The following is a 14449-nucleotide window of genomic DNA, read 5'->3' on the forward strand; positions in this document are numbered from 1 at the left end:
GCCTGGTCAACACCTGCCCGATTTTTCGTCACATATTGGTCAGGTAGGGCTATCGGGCATCCCCAAACATGGGCAGATAAGCTGCCAAATTGTTTTAAGTGCACATCTAAGGGGGAGATTTACAAAGACCCGAACGCTCCGAGCATTCATGCGAACGCTCCAAGCGTATTCTCGACTATTTTTTCGCGGGCGCGCGAAAAAGTCGGAAAGGCTCTGCCGCTGTTTGCAATGGTTCGGTACGAACATTTTTCGTAAGCATTTTCGTGATATTTGTGATCTTCAGAAATTTTCTTTTCCAATCTAAATTTTTCCCATTCGGGATTCGAACTCGTGTTTTGATAAATCTGGCTCTAAGTGAAAGCGAGAATAGGAGATAAGCAGTTGTGGTGAAAATCAAGGCAGGAGCCCATCATAAACACTGTGAAGATCTTACATATGGTGGTGTGGTCAGTCTCCTTGCATTTTAGCACTCTAGTGGCAGCTTGCAGATGTAGTTAACAGCACTTGTGGCCAGTGGTTTTACATCCCTGTTCATAAATCAATGGATAACTCCCCTTCTGTGATAATACTTAGGTAAATTATGGGAAGGCCATCTCCCATAGAATCTATTTTAAGAAAATAATTCTTATTTGTAAAAATGATTTCCTTGTACTCTGTAATAATAGGACATTACCTTGTACTAATGATAGCTAAGCTGCCCAAATCCATATCGGTGGCAAAACAATCCTTTTGGGTTTATTTAGTGTTTAATCAGTGCTGTACAACTTCTCTGGTACCAAGGGCTAGAATTTTTGTGGTAAAGGACAGATAAAGGAAGCAAGTATTGTCCACATCAAGTTTTTAAGCCAAACCCATTTAAAGCTGTTACCACATTGCCACACCCACATTTAAGGCCAAACTTTGAGAAAAAAACATCTTTGTAATTCATTTTTATTATTTAAAATGTTTAGTTTTGAAGCTACAGACACTGATGACAGGCTCCCTCCTCTGCCCTCTTCTCTGTCTTCTGAAGGGATTGCCAACTCTAGCTTGCATTCTGCCCAAAATAGGTTCAGTTGACACTGAACCAGTTACTGGCATGCCTTCCCTCTACTGCTTCATTTGCATTTCACTGAACTGATTGGCTGAATCTTGCAAGTCAGCATAATAGGCACTGACCACCCAACCTTTCAGTTGAAAAGTAGCATCCAGCATTAAATGGAAGGGTAACCAGCATCAGTGACCCCAAAATATAATAGCATAGCAATGTCCAGCATGTACACCTTAATTTTTTTTTTCACTATTGAACTTATTTTCCCTCTCCCACAACGCAGCCCATCCCTCCCTCTCTTTGCTCCTAGCCAAGAAAAGTGCTTAACCCTGTCTATAAGACTGTTATTTATGACCTAATGTCACAAGTGGCACTCTGACCTCTTTAAATGTCCTAAAGGTGAAGACACACAGAGCTACTAGTAGCAGCTACTTGTCATGGGTACTAAAACATGCAATGCTGATAATTTACTGATAACGGTCTCTATGTGTGTTTAAGCAGAGGCAATTTTCAGTATTGAATATGGCAGGGTATATTCTGGGTTTAGTAGCTGCTACTAAGTAGCTCCATGTGTCATTACCCTAAAACATCCGATTGCACTCCTCCTCACATCTGCTAAAAACTTCCTGTGCACTCCTGTGAAAATGTGTATTAAAATCCATTTATTACGTCTGACTCTGACATCAGGCATAATCAATGGAGCAAGAAGAAGCACTTTTCTTGGCCGCACAAGGTGTACCTGTGGGCTGCATGTGTCCCACGGGCTGCAAGTTGAATAGCACTGGTTTAAATGGTTTTTAGCAGACTTAGGGTATGATGATCCAATTTACAGAAAGATCCCTTATCTGGAAAACTCCAAGTTACAAGCATTCCAGATCCTATACCTTTACTATATTTACAGGCATGCCACAAACCAGCACACAAGCATAGGCCTGATTTTACATCATGCACATTAGTTTATAATTAACATACAGGCAAGGGATCCATTATCCAGAAACCCGCTATCTAGAAAGTTCCAAAAACAGTAAGGCCGTCTCCCATACAAATAATTAAAATTTTTACAAGTGATTTCCTTTTTCTCTGTAATAATAGAACAGTACTTTGTACTTGATTTTAGCTAAGATATAATTAATCCTTACTGTAGGCAAACAAAATCCTATTGGGTTTAATGTTTAATTTATTTTTATTTTTTTTAGTGCACTTAAGGCAAGGATCCCCAACCTTTTGTACTCGTGTGCCACACTCAAATGTAAAAAGACTTGGACAGCAACAGAAGCATCATAAAAGTTCATGGAGGTGCCAAATAAGGGCTAAGATTGTCTATTAGGTAGCCTCTATGTACACTATCAGCTTACAGGAGGCTTTATTTGGTAGTAAATATTGTTTTTATTCATCTACAACTTGCCACCAAGTCAGGAATTAAAAAATAAATAAACTACCTGGTTTGGGGGGACTGAGAGCAACATTCAAATTGTTGCTCACGAGCCACCAGTTGGGGATCACTGACTTAAGGTATGGAGATCCAAATTCTTATCTGAAAACCCCCTAATATCACAGAAGCAATGATCCAGGCATGTCATTGCACAGATCGATTGACCCTAGACTATTTTCAACAATCCTTGTTGGGGGGGGGGGGCATAGACAAGAGGTGGATTATGCAGACACGAGTAAGCAAGGCAGCTAGCAGACAGTGCACACCAACATAACACCAAAGACATTGTGCAAAGACTTGACACAGAATATTTCTTCAACCATACTTGGGTAACAAAACAGATATTGCCTAGTATCCAAAGACTATAGCACCCATACAGCAGTAAAAAGAATAAAAGCTCTCATTAGCAAAGTTGCTTATGTGTGCAGCATTAGTCTCTTATCTAGGTCAGGCAGTCTCAGCTAGAAATCCTTGAAAATAAAGCAGTAAAACTGAATACAGATTCCACCACCTTTCCCAAGACTCTTTGGTTGTTTCGCTTCACCTTACACCAGCTTTAGAAGCAATGTGTCAAACTGGGTTATGAATAGAGACTTAAAGAGAACTCTATTGTGAATTTATGTGTAGTTTAAATAACAGAGATGCTTCCTAGATTTGATCCAGTAAAGGTAAAAAAGGTGTGTGTACTATATATAACTTGTTAGGGTGTTGTTTGGGCTGCAGTCCAAAACGAATCCCAGTGACCCAAAGAAATGCGACACAGAACACAGAAATCCAAAACAACATTCTGGGAGTAAGATTAAGTTCAATAGGCATATTTTTTTGCTACGCAAGGGAAAATTCAAAGCTTACTAACAGTCACTTCTATCAGACCTAAAAGTAAATGCTACAATTTCCTCAATTTTTAAAATACGGAACTCAGACGTCAGAGGTGCAGATTCAGAAAACAGATCTAAAGTAAAACTAAAAAAACATAATGTACCGTTGCACTGCACTGGTAAAAGTTGTGTGTTTGCTTCAGAAGTATTAATACTGTTTATTTAAATAAGCTGCTCTGTAGCTATGGGGAAAGCCATTCAAGTTGGAAAAAGCAAAAAAGGCACGTTACATAGCAGATAACAGATGAGCTCTGTTTTACAGAGCATATCTGTTATCTGCTAAGTAACCTGTAACCTGGGCCGCACATGCGCAGTAGAGTGAAAAAGCCAACTTTTTTGTTTAAGTTCGGCTTTTCACTCTACTGCGCATACGCACGAAGGAAGAGGAGACGCTCGCTGCAGCTACCCCAGGTTGGTGCGGGACACCAGCCCAGAGTAAAAGGTAAGCAATTAAAGTTACTTGGGGGTGCCTAACATTTTGGCACCCCCAAGTGACTTAGCCTTTGCTTCTCCTTTAAGCATCTTCTATGAAGATGCCCAGAATCCATAGCTTTTAGATATGGCAATCCTGCTTGCATTCCTCGGAATGCTGTGTATTCTGGTTTAATAGAATACAAACAGCCCCTAGGAAGGAGAGCTAAAAAAAGGGACTGGGGTAAAGTACAAGTTATCACTCAACTGCTTTGTACAGAATTGCATTTTAGAATTTCCTTTGTGTCTTTGAGACCACTATTCTCCATATTAAGGTGATCATACTTTAAAATAAAGAAAATCAGGATTGTGGTTTACAACCCTATTTAAGTCAGTCACTAACTAGAAACATGCCGACTCCGTAACAAAATTGCAGCCTATACTCTGGCCAGACAGTAAATGGGCAACAGGCAGAGATGAACACAGAACATACAGAGATGGTAATAACTGTTAAAAGCAAGCATCTTATTTGTTGCTATGATAACGGGTTTCCGGATAAGGGATTCTATACCTGTACTAACAATACCAAACCTAAACATTTATGAAAAATGTTATGTTTAAAAAATGTAAAAAAAAAATAAATTACAATTTCTAATTGTATGAAGGCTATTTCCTTGCTGTGCATTTATGTCTGTCAAGTATTACATATTTTGGTAATATGTATATGTAATGTATTGGTTATCACAGTGCATCTGACATTTCAGTCCATGGCTCAAGGCCTTGTGCTTTTATATGATCATGGAACTGCTTGGTGAGGTATGATATCCTTATCCTATCTGTCATGCCAGAACAGTATTTGCCATGTCCAGGGTTAACCCTAGCAACATTTGGCTTTGGGTCCACAAGAGACCAAAACAGGGACTGCCTATACCCACCAGTTAGGAGGGATAGTTTCTGGGGGACTGGAACATGAGACACCCCTGATGTTTGGTATCAATCTGATTGCCCACATATGGATTAAAGCAAGCCCATATTTTCATGATAATATTGGATACTGTCAAGTGCCAATATTATATGACAAGAAACTGGCCTGAGAATTGCAGCTCTCTACAAGGGGTCGCAAGGGACAAGTTCCTGGACACTCCCTCCTCATGCATACAGTAATGAAGAAGGGTCCCAGCAGGGGATAAATGGGCAACAGACCCAGTTACTGACAGCTCATACCTGAGGTCCGAATTCTGTTGGTGGTGTGTGCCCAGGTTTCCAACTCTTGCCTCAGAAGGACACAAAGGAAATTCCTAACTTGGTAACGTACATAGGGTTTCTCTGTGTTTTATTCCCTTTTATTTTATTTACTGTTTGCAATGTTATGTGTATGTTATCTTTTTATATGCACTGTTTACTCTTGTAATATTAAATATAAAATTTAATAAGTCTTGTCATTTGGCTCTAACAACTCACGTGCTTGTATGAACGCTTGGGCCTAAAATGTTCTAACCTCTTGTCTGTGGGTAGAAGGAAAGTTGTCTGTGTATATGCTAATTAACTAGTTCACTGCTAGCAGGAGAGTGTGTTTGACTGTAATTTAACCCTTTGGCTGCTAGAGTGCTTGTTGAATTAGCAGAAGCTAAGGCTGATGCCACACGAGGCGTAGGGCTAAAATTTTCGGCAAGCGGAAAACCGCTTGGCGAAAATTCAGCCCTACGCCTGCTACTTGTGCCTGCACCCGAAAGAATGGAATACGCTCGGGTGCAGGCACAAGTAGCAGGCGTAGGGCTGAATTTTCGCCAATCGTTTTTCCGCTTGCCTAAAATTTCAGCCCTACGCCTCGTGTGGCATCAGCCTAACCCTAACTAGTAAGAGAGAGTGTGTGGTATTAGGAAATAGTACCTGTTGTAGAGAGCAGGGAGATATTCAGTACCCCACTGAAGGAGTTCCATGACCTGTATAAAAACTTCTTGGTGACTTATAATACCTCTATATTTTTCAATACAGGGTACCTGGGGATTTCCAGTCATTCCATAATTTGGTTCTACATACTATAAGTCTACTAAAAAAGTTTCGGTCCCACTAAGAGACCTTTCTCAAGACATACACTAACAATAAACTTTTCACTCTTATTATAAAGTCCCTGAGTGTGTCTCCGTATGACTATTTGGATTTACTCTTTTTTTCTGTGATGGCATTAGGGCATTTGCTCATAACATGAGCACACCACCCTCTGGGTTCATTTATTTTATATATATATGAATGATGTGACATTAATCAGATAAGAATAATGCCAAGCTGAAAGACATTGGGTTTAATAGGACTATGAAGATTTTCATTGATCTAGGTCATGATATATCTAGCATAAGTAAATCTAAGGCAACTGGATTTGCTAAGTTATCATTGAAGAAATTTTTCAGTTCAACTGCCTGGTATGGGAAGTCCTGAGCATATGAACTTTTACACTAATCCAATCACAGAGAGGTGACACCTGAAACTCACAGAGGTGTGAATGCTGTGGAGTTACTTTGATAGGATTACTTTGGTACACCCAAAGGATCCCACACCAAAGGAAAAACAAAGCAATGTTGTATACGCGGCCCAGTGTAGCGAGGAGTGTACAGACCTATACATTGAGAAGACAAAGAAACTTCTCACCAAGTGAATGGCTCAAAATATGAGGGCGAACTCCACAGGGCAAGACTCAGCTGTATTTTTACACCTAAAAGACAAGGGACATGCCTTTGAAAGTAGCAACGTCAAAATTTTGCACAAAGACCACTGCTGGTTTAAAAGAGTTGTAAAAGAGGATTATTCATGTTAAAGTGGATAAACCATCCCTAAACAGCATTCACACCTCTGTGAGTTTCAGGCGTCACCTCTCTGAAGAGTTAAGCTGGCCATACACGTGGCGATCTCACGATGTTTCGTACGACCGTCGGTCGCACGAAACATCGTCAGATCCGCCACACACCATTCAGGGCTGAATCGGCAGGTAAGGAGGTAGAAACAATAGGATTTCTACCTCCTTCTGCCGATTCAGCTCTGAAGGGAGAATTTTGGTCAGGCGCCTTCTATGGCGCCCGATCAAAATTTTCTAACTTGGCCGATCGGCGAGCCGACCGATTTCAGCAGCTTCCTGCGATATCGGTCGGCTCGCTGACATGCCATACACGCACCGATTATCGTACGAAACGAGGTTTCGTACGATAATATCGGTGCGTGTATGGCCACCTTAACAATGTCCCATTGTGATTGGATTAGTGGAAGAGTTCATATGCTGAGGACTTCCCATACCAGTCAGTTGAACTGAAGAAGCTGCTCGGATAAGTAGTGAAACGTCTCCAATGATTACCTAACAAGTCCAGTTGCTTTAGATTTACTTATACTAGATAAATCAGGTTTAAGTTTGCCCACCTCAAAGTGGTGGAACATTGCAAAAAAAAAAAAAAAAAAACCTTGTTAATGTCATTTCATCATGCTGCTTTCTCTCTAGTGTTCAGTTGTACAGTTTCCTCAATTTACTTGAGCCAGTAACACCTGTTTTTCTGGCATTACTACATATCAATTGAAAGCTATTTGTATCCCTCAGAAACACATAATTAGAAACAGGTGTATACCTATATCAAGGCCAGTACCACCAAAAAAGTAAAGTATTCTATTTTATATACAGTCTGTGATAAATGTGTGTTCACTCTACTACATTTATGACCCAAAATATTTTGTTTTTTGGGACATAACACTCCAATGGTAGGAAACATGCAGGCTGAGCAAAACAAGCTACTGCTTAGCCATATGTGCTTCCAGAAGGGTTGCAACCTCACCCCTTTAATACTGGCCACATATGAAATCCACACCATGCATTTAGATGTATGCTGCACAGCAAAGAACAGGTAGGCTCTTCAGGCTGAGGCTGATGCCACACGTGGCGTTTTTACGCTGCGTTTTTTCTCAGCCTAAAAACGCTGCACAATCCACACAGCCCCTGACTATGGCGTTTTTCAGCCTAGTACTGGTGACGTAGCAGATCCCGTTGCCATGGTGCTAATAGTGCAAAATAGTAAAAAACGCTGCGTATTTCTGCTAGGTCTGGCAGCTGCCTTTGCGTATACATAGGAATAGGTTGCTTTGCAAATACAGGCGTATTTCAGCCAACGCTTGAAAAATCCGTGCTAAGGTGTTTTCTAGCGTATTTACGCATTGTGTGGTTTGCTTCGAGTCTTTTCAAGTTATTTCTATGGATGATGATATTGTGCGTTTTTCAGCCGCCGAGAGAATTAGAAAACACGCAGCGTAAAAACGCCTCGTCTGGCTTTAGCCTGAAGCCACATGGGATAAACACAGGCCGAGAATCTGCCTCTACACTGCAGACACAACAATAAGATTTTTGTAGTGTGGGGGGGGGGTTATCCACAGGCTGAGAATCTGCCCTGTGTGGCTTCAGCCTTGGAGTATAATAGTTTAAAATGACATCAGAAATCAAACCATTTTTCACATCTATCATAATACTGTTTTAGCACGCTAGTCATAATTTTGCCATAAGTATTTTCCTTATGCATTTACATTCCCTATCTAATCCCCCATGTTTCTCTATTAGTGGCCTGTAATATTTGTGCAGCAGTAGTCCGTTAGCATTAGAAGCTATAACTTAAAGGTTGAGAAGGGACAGTTAGGTTTAGAACCTTCAAGTAGCAATTATTTACAAAAGCAGCCCTATCAGCAAAAAACAATCAAAATGATCTATATGTAACTTTTAATGTACATTATTATCTTGAAGAGTAGTTTTTTTTTCAGTATCACTTTAAAAGGGACCTGTCATCCTATAACAAAAATCCTTTTTCTATCAGTATCTGAGTAAAATAAACTTTTCTTACACTACATAAATAATTCACATTTTGTTGCCTTCAGTTAGGACTCATTTGGAATATCCATTATGTCCTGACCTTGTGCCGGTCCGCACGCACCCTTTAGATGTAGGTGGATGGATTGTAGGCAGCCATTTTTGGGGAAACAAAAAGTAAAACCTGCTTTACTCTGGTGAAACAATCTGTTGGTGACATCACTTTCTGTTTCTTTGGCTTAAGTAAGGGGTAGGGAGCATTTATCTCAAGCATGTCTGAAAATAGCTTTTAGTGCAGCGAATGAATAAGAACCTGATATTTGTTGCTGATTAAAAGTAGGTCATAAAAATCAAACTGTACACTATAACAGGCTGATAAATAAGGAGGATAGCTACTAAGGGCTAAGAAATAACACCAATAAGCAGGCCTGTGACATGTTTATGGATTGCAGTGAATCCATGCTGCCAAGAGGCACTTTCCTGTTAAGGAGAATGATACTATGATGTTATAAGGGTAAGCACAAAGTATTCTACAATCATTTTGCTTAACATGGTTCTCTGTTGCTTGTGCAACATTCAGCCTCTTTTCTGTCAGCCAGCTAAGGGCTTTATTACTAGGGTTCTGGCACAAGTCTAAATCTCAGCAGTGATTCCTGAGAAAGGTAGGTGCAAAGTATGCTGCTTAGAATTTTGAAAGCTCCCCAAAGATACCAGCCTACCACAAACTTCTGCCATGAACATTGTAGGTGCCAGTCAGACAAATGGGCTGTGATTATCACTGAACATTTATCACTAAAACGTTCGCTGTGAGCATTGTGACCATCTAAAATGTGTGCATGCCAACAACCTAAGCCTCAGAAGTATGAGAAAGAACAAATGCAGTAATAGGTGTCCCAAGTACATAGCACAGGCTTACGCTGAGCTCAAGCATGACACTGAAACATGCCATATACTGGCATAAGTGCCTAAGAACATACATCACCATACCTTTTTTTGTAGAATGGGTTTCTCTTTCAGCAGGTAAGATTTCCTGCATAGGAAAATTGGGAATCCTGGCATGTGAAATACAAACACTGCCTGCATATTTTGCAGTCAATTAGACAAAAATGTACTAACTGGTACAGCAAAACTCTGTAGTCAGATATGAATGGAGCAAAGGATGCAGTCACATGCAATCCATCACAAACAATACATTTGCAGCAAGATTACATTTGGCAGGCAGAGTCAGTGGGCGAAAGATTTACTATTCTGATCCATGCAGACCAATCAGGATACATACACAGTATGAACAAAGACTTCCACCCATGTAACAAACACAGTGCATATTCCCACTTATTGCTAACACACTGTTTTTATTTCCTAACTTGAACATAATATAAGAAAAGGTTTACAAAACAGACTTATGGGCTAAATATATAGTTTATATTCATTTATACTACTAGTATCATATGTAGCTAATTACATCTGCACAAGGCTAGACCACAGCACATCAGATCACGTTCCACAATGTACTGTGACCCTAAGGTGCTGTTCAAGGCAAACCACTTTTATGGGAAAATGCAGACTGAAATAAGATACTATCATGAATACTTAAAGTCATCAGCGCTTAGCAGTCTCAAGTTCTTTTAACGCCTCCTCTTTCAGTAGAATGAGCAATCCTCACTTGAGTTAAAATACATATATATGATATACACATGGTACATCCCGACTCCAAAATATATGCGGCTGCAGTATATCTTTAAAAATTCACAATAAACTTGTGTCTGCATTTCAAAATATTGCCCACAATTTAAACAGTGTTTGCATGCAAGTTCTTTTCAGTCAGACAGTATGGAAGGGGTACCCGCTGGACAAAACAGTACATCTGGTAAAACTTGCTTAGGGGTGAGGAGAAGGGTGATGTGTAGAGGCGGAACTTCAATGAATGACACTTGAGAGCTTTGCCAATAAAGCCATCTGCTCACAGGGATAAGTGACAAAACAAAATGCTTATTTGATTCATCCTTAACCTTACATAGCTAATAGAGTATGAACAAGGGATGGGGCAAAATGTATAGACAGAATGTTTAACCCAGACAGCCCGAACTACTATTGCAAAGCAACCTCCCCCTCTGATCTGTAGATTGCACAACCATAGAATATGCTCCACACGACCAATGACCAAGTATCTCAAAATAAAGGGTAATTTCCCCAAGGCCTCGTTTGGCAGTCAGAGCAGTGCCCATTCAGGAGAGATGTGTGCATGGTGAGCGATAGGCTCATTGTAACACCGCTAGGGTCATCCCCATGCTATAAACCCCACAGCTGCAGAACTACAAGATGCAGCACTTCTCCGTTTCGGGATGCTGGTCCCCTCAGTGGCAGCCGAACTTGCCATCCCTCGGCCACACACAATCCAGCCAAACTGTACAGCAGGGGCACAGGGGCTCTGACCCACTTGTCATTGTCACTCACCATAAATCATGGCCAGGCCGGTCTCATGCAAGAAGCGTGCCCGCCTGTGTTTGAAGAGCCAGATGGTGAGGATAGTGAGGGTGAGCAGCAGGATGAAGGTCAGCAGGCTAACACTGTCCTGCCGGTGGCTCTCCTCTGCCTCCTTCTCCGTAGCGATCTCCTCCATCGCGCTGTCTTCGGCAGATATCCCAGCAATCCAAGGAACCAGAAGCCATACTAGCCTACACATAGCGAGGGCAGAATGTGGCCTTTCGGCGCCCTCCCTCTGCCAACGATCCTGCGGCACAACCCCTGGCGCCTGTCACTGCGGCCACCCTGAAGGTCCCCCGCACTTCCTCCAGCCGGTAAAGTGAGCAATAAAGCCAATGCGCAGAATCCCCATAGCACAGCAACACAATCGCTTGGCTGGCGAGCTAATGCTATCCTGCCTCTCACTTCCACGCCCTCTCCCGCTGCCTACTCTCAGGCACGCCCCTCACAGCCGGTGTAAAGGCATAAGCTGGCAGCGCAGAGAGGCAAGGGGCGGGGCTTATGGCACTAGGGCGGGAGTAGAAGTGCGAAGAACATGGGAAGGTAGAGGTGCCTGTAATGTAAAGCAGCAGAATTCCTAACAGTCATTTTAGGGAAGGTTCTATGCAGCGCAGAACATGTAAAAATCATTTCATTTTAGGGGATACTTTGTAGCTGGACTTTTTGTGTTAAATGGAAGACTGAGACTGTGCCACATCACGTGAGCTATTTCTGTAGGCAGGGTGAGTGCGAGCAGGCACTAGGAATCGATCTCTGCTCATCCGATCATTGAAACTAATCACTGCACATTGCACACTGCGGATGTATTCGGGTATAGCGCTCTCGGAGCTCCTCCACCTATCATTTCTTTGTCGGATGCTACGTGATTGGGCGTTATCTTTTAGTATGAGTTATTTTAGGGCTAGCCCCAGGCAGACTGGCTGTACTGCCTTTTAGTTTTGCTGAGGCTGGGGTTTATGTGCCTAATTTACCTTGAGTAGGGATTGTTCTATAAGGGCTTTTACACACAAGTTTTTGAATTTGGATCTGCTATTAAAGGGGTAGTTTACCTTTAAACTAATCTTTAGTATGATGTGGACATTGAAAACCAATTGATATCATCTCAAAATATCATTCTTTATTTTCAGGTTTTTTATCAGCTCTAGTTTGGTATTTTATAGGTAATCTGGTTGCTAGGGCTTCATTTACCTTAGCATCCAGGCAGTGGTTTGAACAAGAGGCAGGAATATGAATAGGAGAGGCTTGCTTAGAAAGATAAGTAATAACTATAACAATACAATTGAACCCGCACAAAGCAATCGTGTTTGGCTGCTGGGGTTTACACATTCTATAACGTACTAAAAGTTAGCCTAAGGGTCAACCACCCCTTTAAAGGAGTGATTCTAGGTGGTGCATTACTGCTCTTTAGCTGATGTCTCACTAGCTTAAAGGACATGTAAACCCCACACACAAAAATGTAATCAGTGAACAGCCTCTTTGAAATCTTTCAATACCTGCCACACTCAATGTCCAGAGGTTAATAGTAAGGCTGCAACATCCCCTTATTCACTTAGATTTGCTTCTCCTCCTGTAACCCAACTTCGGGCGACTGTGGGACATCGCAGCGTTGCATATGACATTCCACCCGCGATTTACATTCTAGTCGGTGGGATGGCATTGCGGGGAGATTAGTCGCCCGCGACAATGAAGATTTGTCACTGGGCGACTAATCTCCCCATGTACCCCTGCCCTTATATATACAAATGCAGCTTCATCAGCGCCCAGCCCAGCTCCATTCCTTTATTTTCTGTTTGCACATTTGTTGTTGAGGGGTGTGGCCTTATGACATGCCACAGCAAATCGGCTCTGTCATTCACACATTTCTGCGTCACTGACTCAGGGAGCCAGAGATTCTGAAGGGTGAGGGATGGGAGGCTGCTTCAGTAATTAGCCATAACTATGTAATGGTGCAATTTTTTAAAAAGCTGTAAATTGTCAAAATGTTTTTCTAGACTTTATATTTTCAGTATTATAAAAACATTTTTCATGATTGTTCCCCTTTAACCAGGAATGGAAGTTAACATTGCTGGCATTTCTAGATTCCATTCAGATGTCTGAAAATTATGTTTTGTTACTTCTATCGCCCTCCCAAGCCTTAACAGAAGCCACATTTGCAGAGAAAACTGATGGCAAAGGTTAAACTCAAGTATATTCTCCAGAAGCTTGAACATAAATATCTGTGAATATTATTATAGAAATACTGTCATGGGAATAATGTCATGCACTGCAAGTTGGGTAATATCACCCCCCTCCCTTTCCCTCCCAGCAGCCGATCATTAGAACAATGGGAAGGTAGCTGCTACCTGACACCTGTATTGCTAAGGTTGAAGACACACAGAGCTACTTAGTAGCAGCCAGGGGCAGGCCAGGGCCCTAAGCAACCTGGTTGGCCACCTTGCCTCTGGACATTGCCCCTGCCAGCAATACATTTGTTGGTTCAAAAATATAATTTTAAATGGAAGAGTGAATTATTTGCTATGTAAACAGTGTAATTTAGAAATAAAAAGTACACCATAAAAATCAAGACATAATTCCTTTAATGTCTCTCTGTTCCTTTATATAAAACATATTATAGTTTTACTTTGGGAGGGAGGAGACTTAATGTGAAACAGGAAGTTGTCACTGACCATGGCTGCATAAAGACATATCCAAGGGTGTTGATAGTTTCTGTACACTGCCAAAGCCATCTCTTGCATATTATCATATAATATATATAGGTGTTGTTTCCTATCATTGGTGTGGTACCTGTGTGGACAGTTTATAACTTTATATATAAAATACAGTTCAAATGCTGGCAATCAGGTTGAAGAAGAATATCAGCTTAGGTGTAGTCCAGATGATGAAGACTGTTTCCACAAAATAAAATTAGACAAATAAATATTTATCCTTGTATATATCCTTATAGTAGACAGTTCTCATCACTCTTGCTGGGTGCTTGCACCCATAGTAACTAGTTATTTACTTGGAGCCCCCTATGAACACAAGTGTGCAGTGCCCAAATGGTGGCCAGGCCCCTTTTTTGTGCAATATAAACAGCTGATGTTAAGCAGTTAATATAATAATATTAATAATAATATATATAATATATTAATATATTATATTTATATATCATATATATTATATATATATATAATAATAATAATATATTATATATATATATATATATATATATTATATAATATATTAATATACTAATATATATAATAATAATAAGCAGTTAATATAAAGAGTTCCATTTAATAATGTGCTAATTAGTTTATTGGGGGTCAGTGGAGTTTATCCTAAGTTTAATCCAGTTCTATCTACCTGCCCCTGCTCTGTGCAGTTATTGCTTGATATTGCTGTTG

The 14449-nt window shown here is 40.8% G+C and overlaps 1 protein-coding gene across 2 annotated transcripts in view; it reads right to left on the reverse strand.

Moving 5' to 3' along the window:
• The window catches only part of slc9a7 (solute carrier family 9 member A7), a 47277-nt gene extending 35757 nt beyond the window's left edge, over window positions 1–11520 (reverse strand). The window contains exon 1 of one of the 2 annotated variants that reach the window (XM_012956513.3): window positions 11034–11520. In XM_012956513.3, the coding sequence (XP_012811967.1) occupies window positions 11034–11262 (229 nt within the window). In that variant the 5' untranslated portion in view covers window positions 11263–11520. 2 annotated transcript variants of the gene reach the window in all.
• Between the last annotated feature and the right edge of the window lie 2929 nt (window positions 11521–14449).

The sequence above is a fragment of the Xenopus tropicalis genome, chromosome 2 (assembly GCF_000004195.4).
Source record: "Xenopus tropicalis strain Nigerian chromosome 2, UCB_Xtro_10.0, whole genome shotgun sequence".
Lineage (NCBI taxonomy): Eukaryota > Metazoa > Chordata > Amphibia > Anura > Pipidae > Xenopus > Xenopus tropicalis.